The sequence below is a fragment of the Argiope bruennichi genome, chromosome 3, assembly GCF_947563725.1.
Source record: "Argiope bruennichi chromosome 3, qqArgBrue1.1, whole genome shotgun sequence".
NCBI classification, from domain to species: domain Eukaryota; kingdom Metazoa; phylum Arthropoda; class Arachnida; order Araneae; family Araneidae; genus Argiope; species Argiope bruennichi.
The window spans coordinates 62,105,434-62,130,513 of NC_079153.1; the positions used below are offsets into that span (position 1 = coordinate 62,105,434).

The 25,080-nt window shown below is 28.4% G+C and overlaps 1 protein-coding gene across 4 annotated transcripts in view; it reads left to right on the forward strand.

Annotated features, from left to right (window-relative positions):
* Positions 1-25,080, forward strand: part of LOC129962589 (mucin-2-like) — a 120,182-nt gene that overhangs the window by 84,785 nt on the left and 10,317 nt on the right. For 3 of the 4 annotated variants that reach the window (XM_056076390.1, XM_056076391.1, XM_056076392.1), the window contains exons 4-15: positions 4,649-5,758; positions 19,650-19,720; positions 20,259-20,382; positions 21,134-21,336; positions 21,827-21,902; positions 22,002-22,055; positions 22,164-22,239; positions 22,849-22,969; positions 23,400-23,446; positions 23,561-23,724; positions 24,309-24,371; positions 24,571-24,626. In XM_056076390.1, the coding sequence (XP_055932365.1) occupies positions 4,649-5,758; positions 19,650-19,720; positions 20,259-20,382; positions 21,134-21,336; positions 21,827-21,902; positions 22,002-22,055; positions 22,164-22,239; positions 22,849-22,969; positions 23,400-23,446; positions 23,561-23,724; positions 24,309-24,371; positions 24,571-24,626 (2,165 nt within the window). Of the gene's footprint in view, positions 1-1,803; positions 5,759-19,649; positions 19,721-20,258; positions 20,383-21,133; positions 21,337-21,826; positions 21,903-22,001; positions 22,056-22,163; positions 22,240-22,848; positions 22,970-23,399; positions 23,447-23,560; positions 23,725-24,308; positions 24,372-24,570; positions 24,627-25,080 lie in introns of those variants that run through there. The other variant, XM_056076389.1, reaches the window with a different exon arrangement.

A 25,080-nucleotide genomic window follows, 5' to 3' on the forward strand; every position in this document is an offset into this window, starting at 1 on the left:
GTGAGAAATGCTATGTTAGAAGTTTACTCTGTATCAGAAAGAGATTCGAGTTCCTTGATGAATCGTTCCATTGTTTTTAGATTCGTAAACACTTAACTTTTGCTGTGACAGCTACATTCCATAACCAATATATATGCCATCAATTCGAAAATCTCTCTTTATTTTGTAGCGGAATATAATGAGAAGTCGAATATATAATTAATACGTTTATTATTTTTATATTACAATATGAAATCATCATATTTGATTTGATAACTTCATTTTCCATTATTGTTTTTATGCATTTTTGAGAAACAAATTATATTCCTCTATCTCTAATGTATTGAAAGAATTAAAGGAAAAAGATTAGTCATCAACGTGAATATTTTAGTATTATAAAGTTTTATAATAAAAATAAATATATTAGTATTTTTATATTAAAATACCCTTATGGTGTGTTTTTAAGTAAAGAGGTAATTATATATATTTTATATTAGTGCTTTATTTCTTATATATGTATTAAACATGTTTAGAAAGATTACATTTGCACTTGATTAAAATCGGAGTAGTTAGAAATATGTAATTTTTCATAAATTTGAATATTTGAATTACTTGTATTCTGTTTAATATTAAAAATGCTGTTAAAATTCTATCTAACAAAGGTTCGCTAATAGAATCCTTGCCAAGTGCCATACAATCGAGGCCTTTACTAAAATCATTAAAAATATTTGTCTCCGTTTTAGCAAACTAATTATGTTTCTTAGCATTCCAAAGTCATGGAATCCTTTTTAAAAATTTATCAATTTTTCTGATATGATCCAGTATTAAACAATTTAGGATTTAGATGTTTCCTGCTATTTGATTATATCTTTCTATATTATTGCATTACTAAATAATTATTCTAATCATAATTCGCAATAAAATCACTTTACTTGTTTTGATTTATTTATAATTTCTATAATATATGTTTTATATCACCATTTAAAGGATATAAAAAATTATTTTTCAGTTGTTATTCTTATTTGGATTTTTTTCCATCATTTCAAAGTATTTTGTAAAAACATTATGTTTTGTCTAAAAATATTTTAACTCTACACTGCATAATATTTTAACTACTTTTATTCAAAACCATACGGATAAATATCAGGAATATTTAATAAATGGTAAATTAAAATGTTTAATTAATATTTATTCTAAGCTTTTGTTTTATTTTTAAAAATGTATTTATTAATTAATTATTAAACTCTTTAATTGTTTTGAGGCAAAAATATAAATGATGCAAATATCCATCATTCTGCAGTGTAGGGTTGAATTCTTTATCATTTGAGAAGTAAATGAAATAATTGCATGTTTCTTACTGTTTTGCTATACTGCACTTATTACTAATGCTTCTTATGATATTAATAGTATTGCATGAAATGAAATTCTTGCTTCAGACAAAATTTTAACTATCTTCATCAGACTTTATAAATAATGTTGGCCTTTATACTTTTTTATTAACATAATTGCCCGACTCTGAGCTTAATTTTCCCTATTAACCCACTTAAAAACACTGAATACCTCGCTGTACGTTAAAATAGAACAAACAAAAAGCAAAGCAATAAAAAAATTAAAAAAAACGTTAGTCCATTAAGCACCCTCCAGTTTGTATTTTAACCAAGCAAACCAACGGAAGAGGAGGGGTAAATAAAAGATAAAGATCCAACGAAGGAAAACAGAGCACCGGCTCACGTCTGCGTCTGTTCTTTTGGCTCTTACTGCTGTCATTACCGCGAAAAATCACGTGTTCCTTGATCCCGAAATACCGCCTCTGAGCATCCCGAACAAAGATTTGGGAGGATGGGGAGCGAAAGGGACGCGTGGATGCAGAGATCATAAGGAGTATCCTCGAGACTGCTGTGCAATAACGCCGGAAGATGAAATCGCCTGGATGTGGAAATTCTATGCTTTTCTTGGAAGAGCTGATAATAATCTTTCAACTAGACAACCTAGGACCTTGAACTTGGCTAATCCAAAAGAAAAAGAAGTGTCTTACTGGCTGCTTTTGACTTTTCTGCTTATTTTATGTCAAAGAAACCGAATTATTTTGATTTTTACGCTATTCTTACATTTCTGCCCATTGCTGGATTTTAATCTTTTGCAAATTTTGGAAAGTTAATTCGGAAATTAAAGTAGTGAAGTCAACTTAAATTGGAAATTTCAATGATTTTCACTTTATAGTAGCCCTCTGCCTTCGTTGGTTCTTTTGCATTTTATGCCATTGCTGGTCGCTTTTATTTTATGAAATAGTAGCTTCTCAGCTTATTAAATTCTTTGTGAGGATTATTATCATAGCTTTTAACCATGTCTAAGAAAAGCCGATCTCAGTTTTATGTGGACACTCCTCCTCTCGGCCGTGACCTACCATCGCAACGACACAGTATGTACGTGAGTCAGTCCGAAGTGGATCATTATCCGAAACAAGATCTGTCGTCTGCATCCTCCTCGGCCACACTCCCCAGCACTGCAGGGTCAGTGGACCGGCTCACCGGGTTAGGTGAAAAGAAAAATCCACGTTTCTTCACCTTGAAACCGAAGACCTCGTTTTCTCTGAGGCCTTTCTTCTCTTCCACATCTTCGCTCTCGCCTTCCAAGAAAAACCGCCGCAAATCCATCGAGACGACCTATCCTTTACGCGACTCGTACGTGCAGACGGACCAAGACGATCGCGCTTACGACGAGGTCGGGGTTCAGACGCTGAACGCCTCCACGGTCGACGTACCGGTTCAGACCTGTTTCCGTGAGTGGGAAGAGGATGACAGGTACAGTTATTACAGCAGAAGACCCTTTGCCGTCGGAGCCCACAGACCTGGATTTTATCGTTTACCTTCTGCTGGATATTCATCGAGTGCGCCCACCACCCCAGTGTTGAAACCCACCAAAAGTGAGCCTTCTAATCCTGCCAGCACTAAAAATTCTGTTGTTGCTCCTTTGGTTTCGTCTAAGCTCTTAAAATATGCTGCACCCGGTGACTCTTCCACCTCCCATTCTGAAAAGACATTAACCACGTCAGGCACTCAGCATGATGTAAACAACGCCATAACTGCTAAGCCTCAAGAAACTTCTGTTGTTTCTACGCCACAGCCAGCTGCTGAGCATTCTCCTGTTAGCAAACCTACTTCCTCTGCGCCATTGGATACTGTGAATTCTGTATTCCAGGTAGACGAATCTGTGCAAAAAAGTCCAAAATCAGAAAAGCATACTACCTCTCTACCACCAATTTCCGAGGATAACAAAGAAACGTATGATAATACAGATGAACCATCTGAAGTAAGTTCTGGAATTCGTGTAATATCACATGCTGTAAACGTTCCTCCGTCTGTTTTAAAAGTCGAGAGAACTGATTCACCTGTGAGACATTCTGCTAAAATTAAAACAGTTCATTTTGATCTATCAGATTCCGAATCCCCAAAGCAGTCTCCTAAAATTGAAAAGAAATCTATTCCTAGAAATATCGATAAAGATTTCATTGCTTTGCTAAAAGATTTGGATATTTTAACTGATAATTCAAACGAACCGACTGATGATTCTAAGGATAATAAGCTGAAAATTTCTTTTAATGCTATTCCTGAATCTGCTCCAAAACAAACTATTTTATCTTCTAAACTTAGATCAGCATTTGATATTCTGCATCAAGATGTTCTCCCGCCTATTTTAGAGCATTCGAATGAGACCTCCGAAGTAGAACCACAAGTTCCGGAAAACAGTAACGAAGAATTAATAATTAAACCCGAAACGACTAAAGAAAACGATTCGAGAACTAACGTGCCATTATTACAGCCAAAAGCTGACTCTGCTGTTAATTTACAGGAAAATATATGTTCATCTCCTCCTACTGAACTGGATAAAGATGAAAATAAACTGAAAGCCGGCGAAGGCGTTTCTCCGAAATCTACGTCACCCATCGTATTTACATCTTCTAAATCTGACTTGGATGCGGAAAATTGCAATAACCGCGAAAATGTTTACGATAACATAATTAAAAGAAATACGTCTGAAAACGTATCTTTGCCAACTTTACCATCGTTTTTTGACTCTTCCCCAAAGTATACCAAACCGTCTACTGTGTTAGACGTGGTTGAAAAACTTTCTGAATCAGTTGTACCTTTTGTACCTGTTACAGATAATCAAGATACCAGTGAAGAAAAAATGTTTTCTAGATCTAGTTCAAGAAGTAGTGTGAGGAGTAATTCAAGATCGGATTTCAATCCTAAGCAGTTTGACTCTTGCGAAAATCTTGAACAGTTAGAAGAAGAAATTATTAAAAGCTTATGTGATCCTATTATTGATAATTTTGATACAAACATCATGGCTCAGTCGAATTCTCCTGCAACATTTGAAAACAGATGTCCTAGTGCGGCACAAATGAGAAGTGCTATTCTTGATCGATTACTTAGTGGTGAAAGTGCAGATGCAATTATTCCTAGTAAATGTGCCGAATCTCCTAACCCATATCAGGATAATACATTAGGTAGTAAACACATCGCGGTTTCACCAAAATTTCAGAATTCTAGTTATGATAGTCCGTTCCAATCACCCGTTCCCCCTCAAACGGATAGTTTTAAAAATTATAATCCTGTTAAAAATGTAGTTGGAACACCTAAAAATAATTCTGCATTTCTTTTTCCAGAAAATAATGCGCTGAGGCCTGGGGTTGCAGAACAATCAGCTGCAGATGCGCCATTGCTAGCTTCGGCAACTAATGCCATTTCTGATGGTAATTTCAGTAATATATCTTTGCAATCTACTCCAGTTCATCCGGAGATAAGCGAAAAAGGCTCTATTTCTGATGACCCAAGTTCTAAAAATTGCGATTTCACAAATTGCTTACGTCCATCAGAACTTCAGAACAGCCCATTTCTCAACAAAATCAGTTCCAGTTCTATGGCATATAGAGTGTCTCCTGAAAAAGTCCATACTCAGCTGATTACTCCAGCACCATATGTACCTCGCTCTGAAAGCAATGAATCAAAAGTTGCCAAACCCAATGGCCAGTGTGATTATGCCAGCTGCTTAAAGCCGTCTCAGGTCCAAAATAGTTTGTTCACTGCTGAACTTTCTGAGTTAACGGCAAATAAGCATGGTAACGATGTTTTACGTACTAACAGCCCACTAACAGCGCGTACTAACAGTCCTATATTTCGAAAATCCAGCAGCTCGCCTACAGTCTTAAGGAGCACTGAAAATATAGTTTTAAAAGAAAAAACTCCTGAGCAAGAAAAATCCCATAAATCTGAAGTAACAATTATATTGAAAACTCCAGAACCAAACAAAACTCCACTTCCACCAAAAGTTAATGAAGAAATCTTGGATGATGGAGTGATAGAGTTGCCACCTGTTTTTTCTACGAAAAAGGAACCACTTTGTAATTATTCAGAAATGCAATCTGTAATCCAAGCAGAATCGCCGACAAATATGGCAATAGAATTAGTGACAGACGATTTATCTCAAGTTCCTCCACCGCCGCCGCCACCACCACCACCTGTTTCAAAGCTGAAAACGAGAGAAATGAATTCTAATACTAATGTAAATTCTTTGGAGTCGATGATTCGAAATGCTCAGTCAAATTTAGTTAAAACAGAAACTCCAACTGAACCCAAACTTCCAGCTCCGAAAACACCTGTTATGATGGAACTTGAAAAACACTTTGAAACTCAAAGAAGATATAGTGCTGATGCCGCACAAAATCAAGATAGAAGAGGTTGTGCTAAAACTGAATTAGTCATTTGGCCAAGTCCTGGTAAGATTGGAAATAATAATACATATATGGAAATAATCTAATTAAATAGAATGTATTTCTTCTATTGTACCGCTTAATTAATTTATATTTACTACTTTATTCCTTTTCTGAGCATTGTATTCTTGTATGTCTAAAAAAATTTCTAAAATGTTTTAAACTAAATGTGAAAACTAAAATGTTTTAAAAGACATAATTTACTTCGAATCTATTTCTTCTGTGCTTTATCGAATCTATTTCTTCTGTGCTTTATCGAATCTGTTTCTTCTATGCAAAGGATGCAAACTTTTGAATCCAAACTATTCATTTTTCTATACTTTAAAGTTCCAATAATATGGTTTGACTCATATTTTTATCAGTAAAATAAAATTTTGATAATTTTTTAATAAAAAATCTAATAAGTTAGCTGTTAGATTCTTGTTTGTTTTTGAACACAAATAGTACTTTTTTCATAAATAAAAAATGAAATAGAATGTCAAATTTAGAATAAGATTTTGTTAGTTGTCTGAAATTAAATTTTATCTTGGAATTCTATTCGTGTGAAAATTCTGTGGTAATTATGTAATTTCAATTTGAAACTTTAAATTTCATATTTTAGTATATTTACTATATTATACCAGCATATACATAAAAAATTATGAAATTTTGTTTATTAATATCTTTGTCAACAAACAATAAAATTAATATTCTTATAGTTATGAGCCGGGTCTAAATCAAAAATATTTCAAATGTAGTAAATAATGTATGATAAGATATGCCTTTTTAAATAGAAAATTTTTCAACGTATTTTTCCCTTTAAGGTTTAATACAAGAAAATATCTACTTCTAAAATAGAAATATAATGTTTAGTAAGTTAATACATTTAATAATATTTTATTTATTTCTCCATATATTCTTAACCATATTTGAAAATATCTTTTTTTCCATTCCTTATCTTTCTAATGAAATTATAATTAATAATAAATCATATAAAATTTATTTTTTAAAATATAAAGACCTTTTTTGGTGAAGTGAAAGGCAACATTTCCAAATTTATTTTCCATTATTCATTTCTTTTAAAACTTTAAGTTTCATTTAGTATCTTTTATTTGATTTTGATTTTAAATAATTCTTTCACTATAAAAAAATGCATCAGAAATTTTAAACTTCTATGTAAAATAGGAATATTTTTTGTTTATTTGCATTGGGTTTTCAAAATTAATTAAATCAATATGATTAATTGGTTGTTTAATAATAACCAATCATTATTAATAACCGGTGAATGTAATAAATCGATTAATTACATTAATTTTAACAAATTTACTTATTTTATATAGAGAATAAGAAAACTGTATGTATGATTTTATAATTGATTCATTTTGTTAATATTTTTATTACAATGTAGATTCATGAAAACTCGATACTTTTATTTACTGCTAATCAAAAATTCTGAACTGAAACATTTCATTGTCTAATTTTTTAAGTAATGTATTTGGGAGACCTTTTACTTTTAATAATAAAGTTAATAATTTGCATTTTAATAATAAAGTTATAATTTATATATAAATACAAATTAATGTGAAAAATATATAAACATTATTAAAATTTTGAACTTGTCATCCTTTTATTCGCTTTTATTATACAGGGGTGTTTGTGCTCCGGGGAAACCCCGGAATTCCGGGGATTTTGAACTTCGATACCCGGAAATTCCGGGGATCGTCGTTCAAAAGGAAGTAGGAATAATAATGAATTATTTATTTTGATCTGGGTAATTTTGTTTGCTTTGAAAGCAGAAAACTTTTCCTTTGTGTGTGTGGTGAAAACTTTTCCTTTCTTTCTCCAAAGGCAGTGATAATGCGTGAAAAGGGGGAAAAACTTCTTTTTTGTTCTTTCCTTATTGCGAGTTATGACTCATTCCCCCGGTTCTCGGACATTCTCTTCTGGATTCTTTTCGGCAAGTAGGCGCGGCAGAAAAAAAAAGGGAGAGACTTCGTTCGACCAGATGTGCGATCACGTGACCTGGGTTCAAAGGTCTTAATTTTGCAAAAAAAGTAATTCATTGAACTTTTATAATTAGGTCATTCAATACTTCATAATCGTAATTTTTCATTTCTCCCCCCCCCCTTCTCGAAACTCCAAAATGTCGGTAGTAAGTCCGTAAAAGTTTCCGGGGATTTTTTGGGGTCCCACAAACACCCCTGATTATGATTAACAAAATATTCTCTTTCCTGGTGAAACCACGCAAATGATTTTCAAAATTTTATATTTAAAAATTTTAATCTTTTTATTACTTACATGAAGGACAAACTTAAGCGAAATGGAAGTCGCATAAAGTAATTGCTACTTTTCAATTCTGCACTTCAAAATTATTTTCTTCAATGAAAATTGCATAAATCTATGTAAATAAGTCCCAAAAAAATTAAGAAACGAACTTATTTTAATAGTGAATTTCGAACTTCATTTTTAATTAAAATTATTTAATGAGAAACAATAATTTTTCATTGAAATTTCTGTACTAAAACACTTATTGCTTCCAAACAAATGCATGGTAAATCAATCATTTCATTTATGAATTATAAAATTTTTTTATTGAAAAAAAATGAAAAAATGGCAAGGTTACAAATATAAATTATTATTTTATATGCGTAGAAATTCTATAGTTTTAAAACTGAGTTTAAAATTTAAAATTCGAGTATAGATTTTATTTTATGCGATAATTGTTCTGATATTAGATGTCTGTAATATAATATACTTAGTATGTGTGATAGGATAATATGTTATAAAAGCAAATCAATAATTAATAAAACGAAAGCTAATGATAACTACCATCAGTAATTAATTATAAACGTTATTGAAATGCTGAAGTGGAAAAAAAAAATTTCCCGCCTGAAATATCTACGCTTTCTCGTCTCTGAACCAATAATTTCTTTAAAGTTTAACTGTCTGTTGTACTAATTTGGACAAGGTCACAGAAGACATTATTTTTACCAGTTATTTCCTACATAACGTGTAAGTTCAGGAGTAGTTAATACTGACAATAAGCCTTACTGTCTCCACCTTTCTTAGAAGCAATAACTAGATCCTCCACTATAATCTGGCCGAGGTCCAGGATGCCACGGCTCCACCCAAACTAGACAGTAAACCTGTGTTAGCAAACTTTTCAATGGCGCCGTGCTGGTTATTTTAGAAAAACTGAAAAATTGATTTCGAAATTATATCTGTATTTACGAAGTAATATTTTATTTTTAATACATTGATTCTTTATTCTTTCGTACAAGTTCCGAAGATTCTTTTTAATTTTTTAGAATTATATGTATATTTACTTTTACTTTATTTACATATAAATTTTGGCTTAATACCAAAGGTTATTTCATTCACAACTACGTAATTCACACCTTCTACTCATTATTTGTTTATTGCTCTTAATACTTAAACAAACATTTAGAGTTAGAGTTTAGATTTTCATTTAAAATTAGTATTGAAACATTGGAGGAAGAACAATTTAATATAAAATTAAAATTGCAAATAAGTTAACAAACTTGCTACTGTCAACTATCGGTATAGGCTTTAGATTTATAATCAGTTAAATTATTTCCGAAATTCCGTTTGATTTTATATTAACTTCACAAAAGTCACTTCTCTTTTCTTTTTCTTTCTTCTTCTTCTTCTTTTTTTTTTTACAATGCACAGAAACCGGTTGATTTGATCAACCAATGTCAGTCTGATCTATGTTAATATTGATAATTTTTTCTCTCTTTCATTTGAAATGTTCGGAACATTTTCTTCGAGATATTTTTTACTGAATTTTACTTTAATGTCTTTTATCAATCAATTAAATGACTATTAAGGATTATATCATTCGATTTTAATTTCAAAAATAATTTTTATTATTTAGCTATGAAAGTAAAGTTTCAAATGTAATAAAATTTTCAATATATTTTGCCAATGATGTATTCTGTGTCCTTTGCCATTTTTCTTAGTTAGAATCAAAATCATAAGTTAATATAATATTTACCACGATGTTTCGTTTTCTTGTTTAACGTTTTCCCGACGTTATATCCATACTATAAAAGACTATCAACTTAAAAACTATATACCTATTTTACAAATTATCTGAAAGACAAATGTAATAAAAGATAGAGTAATACTATCAAGTAGTTTGCACTGGATATTTATTTGAAATAAATGCTAGATATAAGAACAAAATGCTATTTTAACATTATTAAGACGCATTTGTTTTGAAATGTTTAATTTTTTCTCCTAAGCATTTGTACTCATTCCACAATTTCTAACATTATATTGAAAAGTTTCCAAATAATGCCATTTATCTATTTTAATCTTAATTATAGGAGGATAATGTTTAAATAATATTTAATAATTATTAGAAGGAATAAATGTATAAGTTTAATCCGGAATCGAAGTTAAAAAAAACAAACATGATCTTATTTTTCCCACTCTCTGCTTTGAAAAACTTCTTATTTAATTTCCGTGTATATGGCAAGTACTATTATTTTTATTTTTTATTATTGCTGGAATTTCAATTTTTAAAGAACTACGTACATTAAGGAATAATTGTTCGTAAAATACATTTCTTTATTGTTCGTGCATCAGCCGCGCTTGAATCTTCCACAAAATGACAGATTACTTTTCTTTATTGAGAACGGCAGAACCCGCCCTATTAATCTGTTAAACGTTTAGCAGCGCAGCTTTTTATAAAAAGATTACGTAGGGCGCCCTTAAATAGAATTCCTTAAGTTCCAAAACGTCTGTCACTAACTTGAGGTTCGGTGCGAGCCAGTGAAAAAGAAGCAGCGGTCGTTCAACGTACCCCCAAAAATAGCCTCTGTGGTATCCGCTGGAACAGTTCAGCGGTCGTTTTTTTGCTGACGGGGTTGTTTGACTCAGAACTGTCACTGACAAAAATATAGATGTTCTTTTTTTCCAGCGTGTTTTCCAACCCAATTGTTCTTTATTGTATGAGTAGAATTAAAATCCGGTATCTGTGTATCTGATATATATACTATATAATAAAACAACGGACATAGAGTATAGAAAATGTATTGGACATCATGACGAACACGCAGCATGCTTGTTTTGATGTTATTATTATTGTTAAACACAGTAATTTTATCTGGATTTTCTGTAAATATTGTTTATATAATTGCTAGAACATTGAATCTAAATGTTTCTTCACAAATGCTGATTTACAAAATTCGCAGCTAAAAAATTAAAGTCTAGATATCGTAATTTTTGATCGACTTTATTTTATATTTAATTTCAATTAAGAACAATAGATTTTTTTTTACTCGGCCACATAATTTTGTTTTAAATAATTAATAATTATTTTTATTTATTCATTTGCATTCGGTATTTAATCAAATTTTGTCACTTAAAATAACTCATTATAAAATAGTATTAATTGAAATAGTATACAAAGATATTTTGTCTTTGAATCTTTGGATTTTAGTCGCCTAAAAATTCGACCTGGAGTTTTTATAAATCTCCATGAAAATTTCATAAATACAGGTGTGTAGGGGGAGGAGGGTCTGTCAGTCTGTCTATGAAAATGGTAATTGTTTAACACAGAATGCTAATCTGTTCAAATCTGATATACAAAAATTATATACTTCTAAATTATAAATTGGTGCCAACTTTTGAACGAAATCAATTTAAGGATATTTTGTTTGTCTGTTTATTCAGATATATATGAACAAAAAAAAAAAAAACGCAAGTATTAGATAAATAAAATTTTTAAAAATAATTTTATTTCTATTTATTATCTGTATCAAATTTTGAACCAAATATGCCAACTAATTATTTATCTATCAAATATTATTTATTAATATGTGAATAATCATGATAATTAAGAACGAACAAAATAGTTCTAAAATATGTTCTTTTCCATCAAAATCTCATGTCTATGCTTAATTTCGGACTATGTCTGTCAAAACAGGCAGATTATTTTATTGTTTGTCTGACTGTATATATTTGAGTATTGTATGTACTGTATATTTGAATACTGAAAACCAAATTTAATAATTTAAGGAGTTACGAAACATTTCTTAGAAAACGCGGATTTCAGCGTTTTCAGAATAAAATTTTATTGTTCAGAAAATGAATTAATTTTCTTTTATAAAACAATTTTACCGTTTTTTTTAATATCTCAAGCACTTATTTCATATATTTATTCAATTTATTTCTAAATTAATCATGTTTAATTTAAATCTCGGTGTTTATGTTCGGCACAATTCATTATTTCATCATATTCAGTTTCTCTCCCCCACCCCCAATCCAGCATAATGTCTGCATAATGGCATTTGGAATGCGAATATATATCAATATATTGATTTATGAATATATATCAAATTTTATTCCTAATCGGTGTAATAACAGTAGAATGCATGACTTTATATCTTTTTACGAAATACATGTGTTTTGAATAGCTGCATATAATTTAGAAAAAATATTTTTTAAAAATAGTAATTTATATTATTTTTTGGTGAAATTTTAACAAAGCAAATAAAATGTGCTAATTGGCTACATTATGAACTCTGCAATGAAAATAAAAGTCCCTTTTTATCAATATAATTTTTACAATGGAAATAAAACATTTTGATAGCATTTTTAATGATAGAATGTTCATATAACAGCCATTTTTGGTATTTTTTTTTAAAGTTTCCTGTTTAAATTTTATCTAGTTCCTTTCATGTCACAAATCAGTGTTTCCTGCAAATGTTTACCGAAATGTATTTAAAAAAGGATTTCCGAATACTTATCGTTGCCCTTTGAAACAGTCATGTGAAGCTTATAAATGGAAATAAGGATTTGTAGCCAAATGGCTACACGATGCATTGTAGGGATAAGATAGTATTGAATACACATTTGGACATAAAGAACTTCGCTTCTCTATGAAACACAAGCACTGTATAAGTATACAAGAAATTCGAAGATAGAACACTTCCATGGTACACAAAAATAAATGTACCGAAGTCATAGAAATGTTTTTGTCCCACTCTTTTATTTGACTATAAAAAAAATTAACAAAAGCACTAAGAGTTTGTATTCTATGTGTTGTCCTGTGTGACTGGATTAATCTTATATTTTTAAGCTTATATCTTTCTTCGCCTCTAAGCCATTTCGGAAAGCGATAGATTTTTATGAAACGCTGTTTTTGTGGATTTTTAATATTTTCTTATCTAAGATTTAAAAGAAAAATTTAATTATAAGGTAAAAAAAATTGTTTTTCATTTTTTTTTTTGGCACTTATTATGTCAGTTAAAATTCGCATCCTTATAGTGCATATAAGTTATTTATTTTTTTTTTTTTTTTTTTTTCATTCTTTTAAATTTTCAACATAACAGATTTGAGTAAATCTGTATTATATTTATTTCGTACTTGGAATTTATTTATAATCGCGAAAAAGATAACTATTTTCTAAAATACGAAATGGTACTGCTGTTAGTCATCTTCTAGACAATAAATTTAATTCTGTAGTTATAAGACTTTAATGGCGCCTTTTCTAAGAAAATTATTTTAAAAATAATAAAGTAACAATTATAAAAGGCTTCTTATATTGATTTTTAAATTAAGCATTTCAGTAGAATTTTTCAAATTATGTATACCTATATGAAAACAAGACTTCAAATCATTTGTGCGAAGTGTGCATAATTTGATAAAACGAGCAAAAGTATTTTAATTAATTAAACCTGAGGAAATAGCCACCCTAGAATTTCATCGTATACTTTTTAATAAAGATATTATATCCTCTTCCCTTGTATAAAAATCGTTGACCTTAAGTAAGACCATGAAGGCCAAGAGTACTCAGATTTTTATTTTCAGAGTTCTTTACACAAATCATTTTTTACTTCGTAGTATAGTGTAGAAAGCCGAATATAAATTTTGGGGGCCTTTGTTCAGATGAACTGACATTAAAATTTAATATAGAACTGCAATTTTAGTAATAATATCGCAGTGCAAAATCTGAAGTTTTTGAGTAGCCATAAAATTGGTGACCATAGTAAAATTTTGATTTAAAAAACGAAACTGAGTTTAAAAATAGGTGCGGCTTGCGAAAATGTTAATATTTAGATTGAAAAGGTCGGTAAAGATTATTATAAGCATTTAAAAATAATCTGTAAATAATGTGTCATTTATAAATAATTACTAAGTAATTTAAATAAAAAATGGTAAAAATTTATAAAATTTTAAAAATTTGATATTTTTTAGATATAGTTTAAATAAATAAATAATATTAATAAACATTGCATAGAAGGTTCGATGGTAAAATTTTGACAAATCTCCACGTTTGTACACCCAGATTCGAAAAAACACGTTTTTGAAATTATTCTTTATGGCTGTGAAAACGATAACTCCAAAACGCCTTGAGCTAGACGGGAAAATTGGGTATCTGATCGTTACACCCAAATTTGTAGATTTCTATCAATTTTTGATTCGAAAACCATTCAGAAGAACTGTGTTATTCAAGTGAATACGATATCTACAAAACAGAGAACTAATTTATCATCTAAATTAATAATTTTATTATCTAAAGTGCAGATCCAAGTCAAGTTTTGAACCAAAGTCTTAAAAGGGCTGACCGTTTATTGGTCTGTAGATTTGCATATTTGTTGTAAACACAGTATCTCGGAAACACAATTCAGATAAATTAAAATAAATGTGTCCGAACCTCGCCGGCCGAAGACTGTTCGTGTGTGTGGTGGCTGGCGCATGTATAAATCTGTCACGGTCACAAAGTCTTCCATGTCGAGAGTAATACCACTGCGGGTACTGGATCAGGGATGATCGTTCTCTGATTCAGGTCTAAATTACGATCTGTGCATGAATGAAATCCGCCCCGTAAAATGGGTTGTGACGTGTGTATAGCTAAGTCGTATTCTTGGCTCTAGATGGCGCTACTGAAAAATTAGAGACGCACCCTTGGCTCAAAATCACTGACTTCTAAAGTCAATGGGCTTGTCTATGACAAGTGCCATTAGAAACAGCAACAAAATAAATGTGCTTTCTTTTCTTTTTCTTTTTTTTTTTTTTTTTTTTTACTAAGATTATAGTTTTGTGTCAAATTTAGATCGAAAAAAATGCGTCCAAAATTTTAGTTTACTTCACTATGTTGTAAGACAAAACGCTCTTATGGGATTCAGAAAATAAAAATCTGAGTACTCATGGCATTGTCTAAGGTGTACAATTTGTACTCTGGGTGGGGGAGATAACACTTAATTAATAGGGAGTGTGCTAAAAAAAAATGTGAGGAAGGTCACTCTCACTAGTTCCATAAAGCGAGAGATTTTTTTTATAGTTCTTTGTATTTATTCGTCATAAATTAACAATTTTCCCAACTGTTCATTGAGAGCTCTAGTTACGGGAATATTTAACTATCAGCTATAACACTGCAAAAATAATAAAATTTGAATTGTAAATGATAGTTTAATATTATTATTAAAAAAATTCAGAGGATTAGAGAAAATTCTAAATCCAATAAACTCAAAAACGTTCATTCGAAAACATTAAAAGGATCATTGAAATTTCGAGTTCATAATTTTAAAAAGTCTTGTCTCCCAATTTGAATAAATAAATTCTCACAAAACTTATTAATTTTTTTCCTCGAAAAAACAAATTTTGAAAAAAATAAATGAGTAATTATTTTATCTCTGAAACACAGAGTAAGTTATTTTATAGTTAAGTTTAAATGCTAATATTCTTTCTGCGAATGAATTGAGGGAAAGTCATAATTATGATTAATTTATTTAAAAATTTTGGCATTACGTAACACTAAAACAATCAGCATGTCACCGATACATGGAAACTGTCCTTGGAAAACAGTCACTTATAAAACGACAAGTTTAGAGTTAAAAGATTTTTTTTTAATTCATTTATTAATTTGTTACCTGAAAAATTATTTAAGAAAGGATACTCATCAATCTTTTCTTCTTTTTAAGACTTAATTCCGCATATATTATTCGTGTTACGGTGTTCCTCTATTTGCGAATTCATTTCTGATTTATGAGCATTATGTAGAGCATATTAAATCTAACAATGATATAATTTTTCATGCAACATTTATAATAATAAGAGCATTAAAATGCAAACAACCCAACATATTTAAAAGCAATGGGAGTAGTCTATTTGAAACATCATGTGATGTAGACCCATGGAGAAATCTAAATTGCTAACAGATCATCATTTGGTTTTTTTTAAAATTTATTTATTTAATATTTTTTTTTTTTCAATTTAAGACTTTACATCAGACTGGAAACGAGAACACACGCATCGGCATTAAATAAAGCAATTCAAATTCAGTCGGTTTCCGAAACTTTCTCGCATAGTCCCTAATAAAAGTGCTATTCCCCCCATAAAAGCGGCGGACTTAGGACAAGGTCGTGCTTTGATTGTTTCAGTTTCAACTTTTAGAGTTCCGCACATGAGCTCTTTTGTTATTCGTAGTATAGTGAGAAAACCGAGTATGCTCCTGTCACTTTTTTTTCGAGTGGTTGAGACCAAAATTGTCACAAATTGTGATTTTAGTGATAAGATAGCATACAGAATTTTATTTATTTAAGTGTTGCAATTTCGAGTTGTTGTACATGCATAAGAATGCTCTGACGTACAGGCTATCAATCTGTTGAAGAATTTGCTACGATGAAGTGCTAAAACGGTGTACAAAATGTGATTCTTCTAACTCATTATGTTTTGTTGTTACGGTTGGTGGACAGATAAACTTCCTTTATATGGATTTCGAAATTTGATAGAAATCTTCAAATTTGGTGTAAAGACCACATACCAAATTTCATCCATCTTACTGAAAGTTTTTTTGAGTTATTGTTTTCATAGACGGATGGACCAACATAAATAATTCTAAAATTGTGTTTCGAGTCTGGAAAGTCTAAAGCGTAGATATTCTTCAAAGTCTCAAGATGGAACTTTTTAACGATAGCAATACTTTCACATTGTATACTTCATATGTGAGAGAAAAATACTTTTGTTTTACTTAATTGTCATAAAGATATAACATTGAAATCGGTTGGCACTGTTTAACTCCTAGTTAAATATTGATTTTGTATCGTTGTGAATTAAAATGTAATGAATATTTATTCCGAATTTAAAAAAAAAAAAAATTGCTTTATTTTGTTATATTTCTTAAAATTACGCCGAAATATACATTATTGCGGCATTTTTTTTTATTTTACATTTCAACGTAACTGAAATCATTTAAATAATTTCACAACAGACGTTTTAAAACTGTAACAAGCTCATTACAAAATGAAACAAGATAAATGCAATTAATCATTAAAAATGCGCAATAATTTTTAAAAAATTGTGACTATAAAATACATGTAAATGTGATGTGTAAAATTTTGCGTACTGAAACATGTTAACATTTATGAAAGTAAGCTTAACCTTAATCAAATCAACAATCAAATCAGTCAGAATTCTCTGTATTTCAAAGTTCTGAAAATAATGATTTTTAAAATAATTATAGACAAGTATTGAAAAAAAAAATGTTCCAGGTTTTGATCAAATATTCAAACAGATAATAATTAATGCAAATATCAGCCTACATATTCTTCATTTTGCAAGATCCATCGGTAATTAATAAATAATTTTTCGTATGACCTCCATCATTTGCGTGAGAAAATGAAATTCTGAAAAAAGAAAGTGAGCTCATTATTGTAAATACTAATTAGTAAAATTAATTTCCTGATTTAATTTTTCTATAACTGCTACATATTTTTCAATATAACAATTTACATGCAAATTCTTAATTTAACTTATTCTTTTCAGTCCTGAATTAGAACACAATTGTTTCGATTCTTCAAAAAGTTGTGACTAATATAATAACGAAGGTGTAACAAGGGAAAGTGGCACCCAAACATAGGATAATTTTTTCGCCTTTGACTGTCATTAATGGCTTAGCATGTTCGGGGCATGTATATACCTTTTCCCCCTTTCTAGCGTTTTCCCTGAAATTATGAATATTGGCATAGGGAGAGTAAAAGACAGCTGGTTCATAATATCTGTTTCCACCCACCGCTTCCACCAATTTCTTCCGTCAATTTTTGGATATAAAAACTCTACTTAATGACAGAACTGGTTGGGTTGCTCCCTTAATCTGACGTTCAGGGTGCTAAAATCCTAATTACCAATCCTAAGAACCTTTAAACACATCAGTGAATGCGAATTACTTGGAACAAAAGAATGGCAATTTGCCCCCGTTTCTTAAAGGGGTTTTTTTCCCTCCTCTTTTTTTTTTTACAGTTCACATGTTGCCTTTTTTGATTTAGCGTTTCTAGCTAAATCAGCATTAAGGACTCGTGGCAAAAGAAAAGTATGACAACGATTGGCAAAAGCAACCCAAAGCACGAGGTTGTATCTGAAGTAAAATAATTCCTAAATATGGAAATGAGTGGCCTTCTTGCAATATTGAATGTATTGAACGACAGTTGTTTGGAGAGCAACCTCCAACAGTCAAGATTAGAATCCAACATTAAACATAATATATACGAAATAAAATTCTATATCTTGTTACCTAATTGCGTCTTTATATCTAACTCCAGGGGCATTTTCTCCTGTCGCTACCTCGCTGCTTTGAAAAGCTGGTGATTTGAACAATAGGATTTGTTAAAGTTTTCCCATATGTGTTTATTAATAAATATTTCATTTTCATTGTCTTAATGTCTTCTCTTAGATTTTATTCTGCCTCAAATCTTATGTGAAATTTATATATTCTATCACAATATGCTATCATTTTTCCATTCATCTAAATTTTTTTCTTAACTGTATTTGTAACGATCAGTGTTTACGTTAGTTTCGTTTTGCGTTTGTTGTTTAATTTGAAAAAGCTCAAAAGTATTTTTCAATTGTGCTATTGGCATTTCATCATATGCATGTAATTAAATTCTTATTTTATTAAAATAAACATTTCTAAAATCAAACAGAATTTATTTGAAATATATGATTTATTAATGAAGTTGTTTTATTAAAAAGAAATGAAAAATAACTTGAACGTTTTTTCCCAACTTTAAGCAGTTCACTAATTGAATAGTCTATAAACTATTGTGCAATCCACTTTTAATGAAGGTATAGTAAAGGAGGTGTTTTATGAGAATGAAAATCATATTGTATTACAAAGATAATTATCTTTATTCATATAATATATCTTGAGCATGCAACTGTAATATATTTTGACATTTCCTGATTGAAATCTAGTCTGATCTTTTTGTTCTGTTTTATTATAAAGTCATCAATGGCATATTAAGCTCTGTACGTTTTGCCTACCAGCTAGAATATATAGAATCAAGAGCTTGTATGCGAATGTATTTGTAAAATTTAACTATACAAATAAATTCTCACTACATATATTTTGTAAAATATTCAAGTTTGTTGAAAAGTGTGTTTTTATTATGTTGTGTGATGTTTTTAAAATTAAATGTTTAAAATATTTAGATTCTTAATGTGTTTGAGGATTAGATGCAATTAATTTTTAATGTGTTTTTTTAATGTTTTTATCAGTGATTATATTTGGTTTTTGAAAATTCACTGTTTTTTATTTTGATTGACAGTCTGTAAAAGTCATGCAGCATTTTAATATATTTAAGATTGAATATATTTAGTTTTTAAATCTCTTATAAATTTTTAATGTTTTTAGGGTTCAGACTTCAAAATCTTAATCTTTTTTCTTGTTGTTGGTTTCAGATCAACTATATATACTTATTATGTTTTAATATGCTTTATAAAATTTTTGTCATTTAATCTTTATAACTTTTTTTTGTGTGTGTATGTGTGGCTGTTGTTTATTTCATAAGGGACTCTAATTGGAGTTTTTCTATAGTTGTGCATTTTTTTAAATAAATAATTTAAATATGTGATAAAATTATATGTAATTTATTTATTTTTTTTATAGTAAAACGAACTGTCAGTAATGGAGAAACTTCTTACATGAATCAGACTTCTCCGAATGCAACAACAGATGTGGTATGTTTCAATAGATTCACAAAATAAATTATGTATATCTTAAAGTATCGAATGGGTTTTTTTTATCTATTATAAAATTATTTACTTCTTAAACTTTTTTTTTTCTTTTAAAGCAAGGTCTTTTTTTTTTTTTTTTTTTTTTTTTTTTACATAATCTATAAGAAACTAATCTCTCTGTTGACGTAGTAGCAGACTTCATTTCATTCATTCTGTGACTATTTCTTTTTTTATACCTTTATTTAAAAAGATATAAAAGGAATATTTTATAACTTTAATGAGGTTTTATTACTTATTTGCAGTATTATTTTTAAATTAATTATGATTATTAGTAGTAATTTTATAAACTTATTTTAATTATTATAAATTGAATTATAAGGAAAATACTTAGAAAAATAATGTTGAATATTTTATTATAAATCATGGTTAAATATACTAACAAAAACACAATCACATAAATGAGCAATTAGCAGAGAATTTTATGCTTATATAAAAGTATTGTAAAATATTATTTGTAATGTGAAATTTTTTTCATTTTTAGTACTATAAGAGCAATGGATACTCTACACAAACAAAAGAACGTAGCTCGTCGTTACCAAATGGGAAAAGTGAGAATGCTTTCAATGGCAGAGACCATTCATTTTCATCAAAAACAATTCTTACAGGTATAAATTAATAGTTATTCTTTTTAGAATTAAAAAAAACCCACAAATATGCACATTTTTGCTCTTTTTAGTCTGTATTTTAAAATCCTTGTTTTCATTTACTTTTCAGTAATATAACTTCTTGAAAATACTTAAAAATTTCAAAAAATTATATTACACAATAAAAAAAAAGGTTTTTATAATTTTAGTATGAATAGACATTTTTCATTTAAAAAAAATTGTATATATATATATATATTTATAATAAAAAAATGGTTGAAAGATTGCTGCATTACTGATTTAAAGTAGCGCTTCATTTAATATTGGGAATCTGCCTTTGTTATTCTCTGCCACTTATCTTCTGATAACTAACAGCTGAACCATGTTGTCATATCATTACCATTTTTAAAGCTATAAAAGTTAATAATAATAATAATTATTATTATTACATTTCATTGTTATTCATAAATATTTAATGCTTCTATTTTACAAACCAAGATTAGAAATCTTATTATAATTTCTAAATTCTGGTTTTTAATCTACAATACAATTTTGAAATTTCTGTACTATCACGTTAAATTTAAATAAATTTTGAAATGAATGATATCAAACATGTTAGTATTGTATTTGAAATAAGTATGGTACGATTAATTTTATCAATCTTATTTTTTATAGCCTATCTTTTTGCATGTACATATTCTGTTAAAAACTAACATTTTATTTTTTACATTTATATATTTGCTGAATTTTCTATTTCTATTATTTTTTATAGATGAACCTCCTCCACCTGGTGCTGTTTTGTTAGACAAAAAGGTAACTGTTGATGGAGATAAAGTTCATACTGATAAATACTATGCCATTCCTGTTAAGGAAATGCTAAAGGAAACAACAACAACAACAAAATTTATCCCTGCTCCTCCTAAATATGAAGGTATAGGACCTACTGAAGATGGTATTCCTATTGGTCTTCGGAATGTAAGTAAACTTTTTCTTGTAATATATTTATGAAAAAAAAATTTTAAGTCTTAAAAAGCACATAATTAACATGAGAAATATTGTCTTAGATTGCTGAATAATTTTGAAATTATATGTATATTTATAAAGCAATAGAAGGGCAATGAATTTAGCATCTACTGTTGAAAAATGTTATTTATAAATCTGATTTTAGGAAATCACTTTAGTTTATGATTATATCCAGAATGTAGATGTTACTGTTAAATTAATTCTAAAAATTATTCATTCATAATATCTAATGTATGACATATTTATATTTCAATCAATCTCCCTGTCTGTGGGTTTTTAATTCATATAAGGAGCATTTTGTATGAGAAGAGTGAAAATGGAGTGTTATTGTTTATTATTAGGATTTTTCTATTGTGGAATTTATCCAAAAAATTGGCTTTTGTTTCTTAGTATTTTATTTCCATTTTTTTATTCTTATGTACATACATTTTTATTTTCTCAGAGTGTAAAGAAAGAAAATATGCATAATTGGTACAAGACGATGTTTAAATCTCTTCATAAAGTTGATTCAGCTCTTGGTAATGTAATTTTATATTTTGAAAGCATACTTTAAATCATACACATTATTGTTAATTTTTAAAATTTGATTTATTAATATTAATTTTTTTTCTCCTTAGATGGCCAAGAATATACAGTTGGTTATAGTTCTGAACCTGAAACAAGTAGAAAAGGTAACAACTTGTTTAAATACAGTTATGACTACATAAATATGTTGTTTATAATGTATCACTTAAAATTTCCTCAATTTTTTTTTTTTTTTTTTTTTTTTTATACTTTAGATAAGTCTTTTCAAAAGAAATCTGCTACACTTGGCAATCGATCTGGAAATAATTCTTCAAAAACTACTGATAGTTTGTAAGTTGTTATCTTCGAATAATATCATTTTTTTATAAAGTTTTTGTTATTATTATTTAGAAATTTAACTGAATATATTTTTTAAAAATATTCTACATTAAGAAAATTTGTGTATTTTTTTTTTAAAAAAAACATGTTATTTATTCATTTTTGTGATCTTCTAAAGTTCTCTTCTATTAGTTTTGCAAATATGAGTGTGGTATTTTTAACATTAGTTTTCAAATATAATTTAATTTCTTTTTGAAGTATTTTTGTCATTATTTTTATATCAAATTATATATATATGAACATTTTTTATGGACTTGGATTAAATGCATAATGCAAATTGCTTCTTTTCAATTATTTTTCTCTTCTAATTCTATACATAATTAAATAATCTGTATAAAGAAAAATGTTATATAATTTTTTATTAATAAAATCTTAAAAATTGTTCGTACTATTTTGTTATTATTTTTATTCATAACCTTTTATCTTTGACATATAGTTAATTTTATTTAAACTGATATTTTGCATCTCTTATAAAAAGTTTTATTTTCATGTGTTCTTCTATTTAAAAGTATTTAAATGAAATTCAGAATTTTAATATTTAAAACTTCTTTTTAAACAAAGGTATAAACAAAATTATCCACCATCTGCAAAGTCATCCATTGAAGTATATAATGTTCGACCTCGTCTTATCGAAGATTATGAACCTGGAAATTCTTCTGTTACTGATGATGAAATAACTTATGTAAGTGTCATACTATTTCTTTTCTTTTCTTTTTTCTTTCTTTCTTTCTTTCTTTTTTTTTTTTTTTTTTGAAATAAATGACCATTGATGAAGTGTCTTAAATTTTAATGATCTTGAATTCAATTGATAAAAAGATATTACTTTGACATCTATTCATATGTGAGTATTTTGTAGCAGAATCACTGATGTTTAATGAAAAACTAATAACTGTTGAAAAAGTTTCTCATGTTTAGAATTTATTTAAAGTGTTTTGATCTTCATGCTCTTCATCTTTTCTTTTCTTTTTTGAAAGCATTTGAAAGATCTTCATATTTTTTTGAAAATATTTGTTAGAAATTTCATAATTGTCATTCATAACAATCTTTTGAACTTTTCAGTTTTTTAAAAACCTGTGAATTATTTTATTTAAAAAATTTTCATATTATTTTAGGGTTCCAAGAGATATCTTCCACCATTGAATGCTCCCAAACCTTCATAGTAAGTATAGCATGAATGAATTTACCTTTTGTTTTGTAATACTCTTAATTTTACTCCCAATATGAATAATTAATTATAATTTTATTAACATTTTAAAATATTAATTCATTCTAGTGAATTCAAGAATGGCTATGAACAAGAAAATAATTTCATAAGGAATTTATCGCTGTCAGATGGTCCAGATCCTGAACAGCAAAAAGTATGGTATAAAGAAATACAGAAAGGAGGAGATGTTCCACAATTTGGCCTTGGAAAACCTGCTCCTGAGAGACCAAAAGGTTAATAGTTTTAAATAATTTGTCAGAATAATTTTGGAATTTCGCAAGATTGAAACAAGGAATTATTTGCTCATAATTATTAATCAAAATAATTCTAAAAACAAAACATTTTTTTGCAAATTTTAGTTTTTGACTTGGAATTAACTGAATTAAATTTGAATTGTTAGCTATATTTTAACATCATGCTAATAGGATATTCAAATGATCACTGGAAAAATTAATCAATATAAAACTGCTTAAATTTATCAAATGTTACTGTAATTCTGTAATTCAAAAATTACTGTAATTTAGTTCATTATAGTTTTTGGATATATAGGATGCTTATACTACAGACATACTTTTATGTGAAAGGTTTAAATACAATTATGTTTTATTTAATCATGTTTGTTGTTGCTTTTTATCAAAATTTATACTTGTTCTAATTTAGTAGCAAAAAATAGTTATAAATAAATGAAAGTTTTTTTTTTTTTTTTTTTTTTTTTTAAGAATTTCTGTTTTCAAATATTATTCTTATTATTTCAGGATTTGGAATAATTTTCTGTCTTGACAGAAAATTTTTTTTAAAAACTTCTGTTTCTTTTTAGAGCCAGTTATTGGACCACTTCCACCTCCTCCTTTGAATTATAATGGACCTACCATATGTCAAGGTATGCTTCCGCCAGAAATTAAAACATATCAAAAGTTTAAAATTTCATAAGAAATTATTTTTATATTATTGGTGTTTAATCAATTCATATTCGATCTTTAAGTGACATCATTGAATGAATTTATTATTTTTATTTCTCACTCTTTTATCTAATGACGGATATCTTTAATATATTCCATTAATTTTTCTCTACTCTTTAGCAACAAGGCCTTCAACTTTGCCCCCTAATTACACAACTGATAGCAATTTATGTCAGGTAAGATTATCATGCAAATCATTTGAAGTATTTGACCTACATTTATTTTTGATATTCTGAAACTATGCAATTAACTATATATTACATTTACTCATTGGTAGTAAAATATGATATATATTCTCATATTGGTATAATTTACTGTGTATTTTGGGAAGGGTAAGAATTAAATGCTCTTGTCCTATATTTTCTATTTCTTTCCTGAGTTATTGCTATGTAATTATAGCAATAACTCATTAGAATGAGTGATTATATTCCTAGAATTCCCTATTTCACTTTTTACTTGTAAATAAGATCATTTTATGGTTTTATCTAAATGTATATAAACGTATCAGTATATTAAATTAGATATAGTAAATTTGTCATAATCATCTCTTCCTTTTTTAAAAAAATATCTTATATTGACTGGAGGGGATTTTAAAATGAACTTTCTGTTATTCTTGCATAGAAAGGAGGG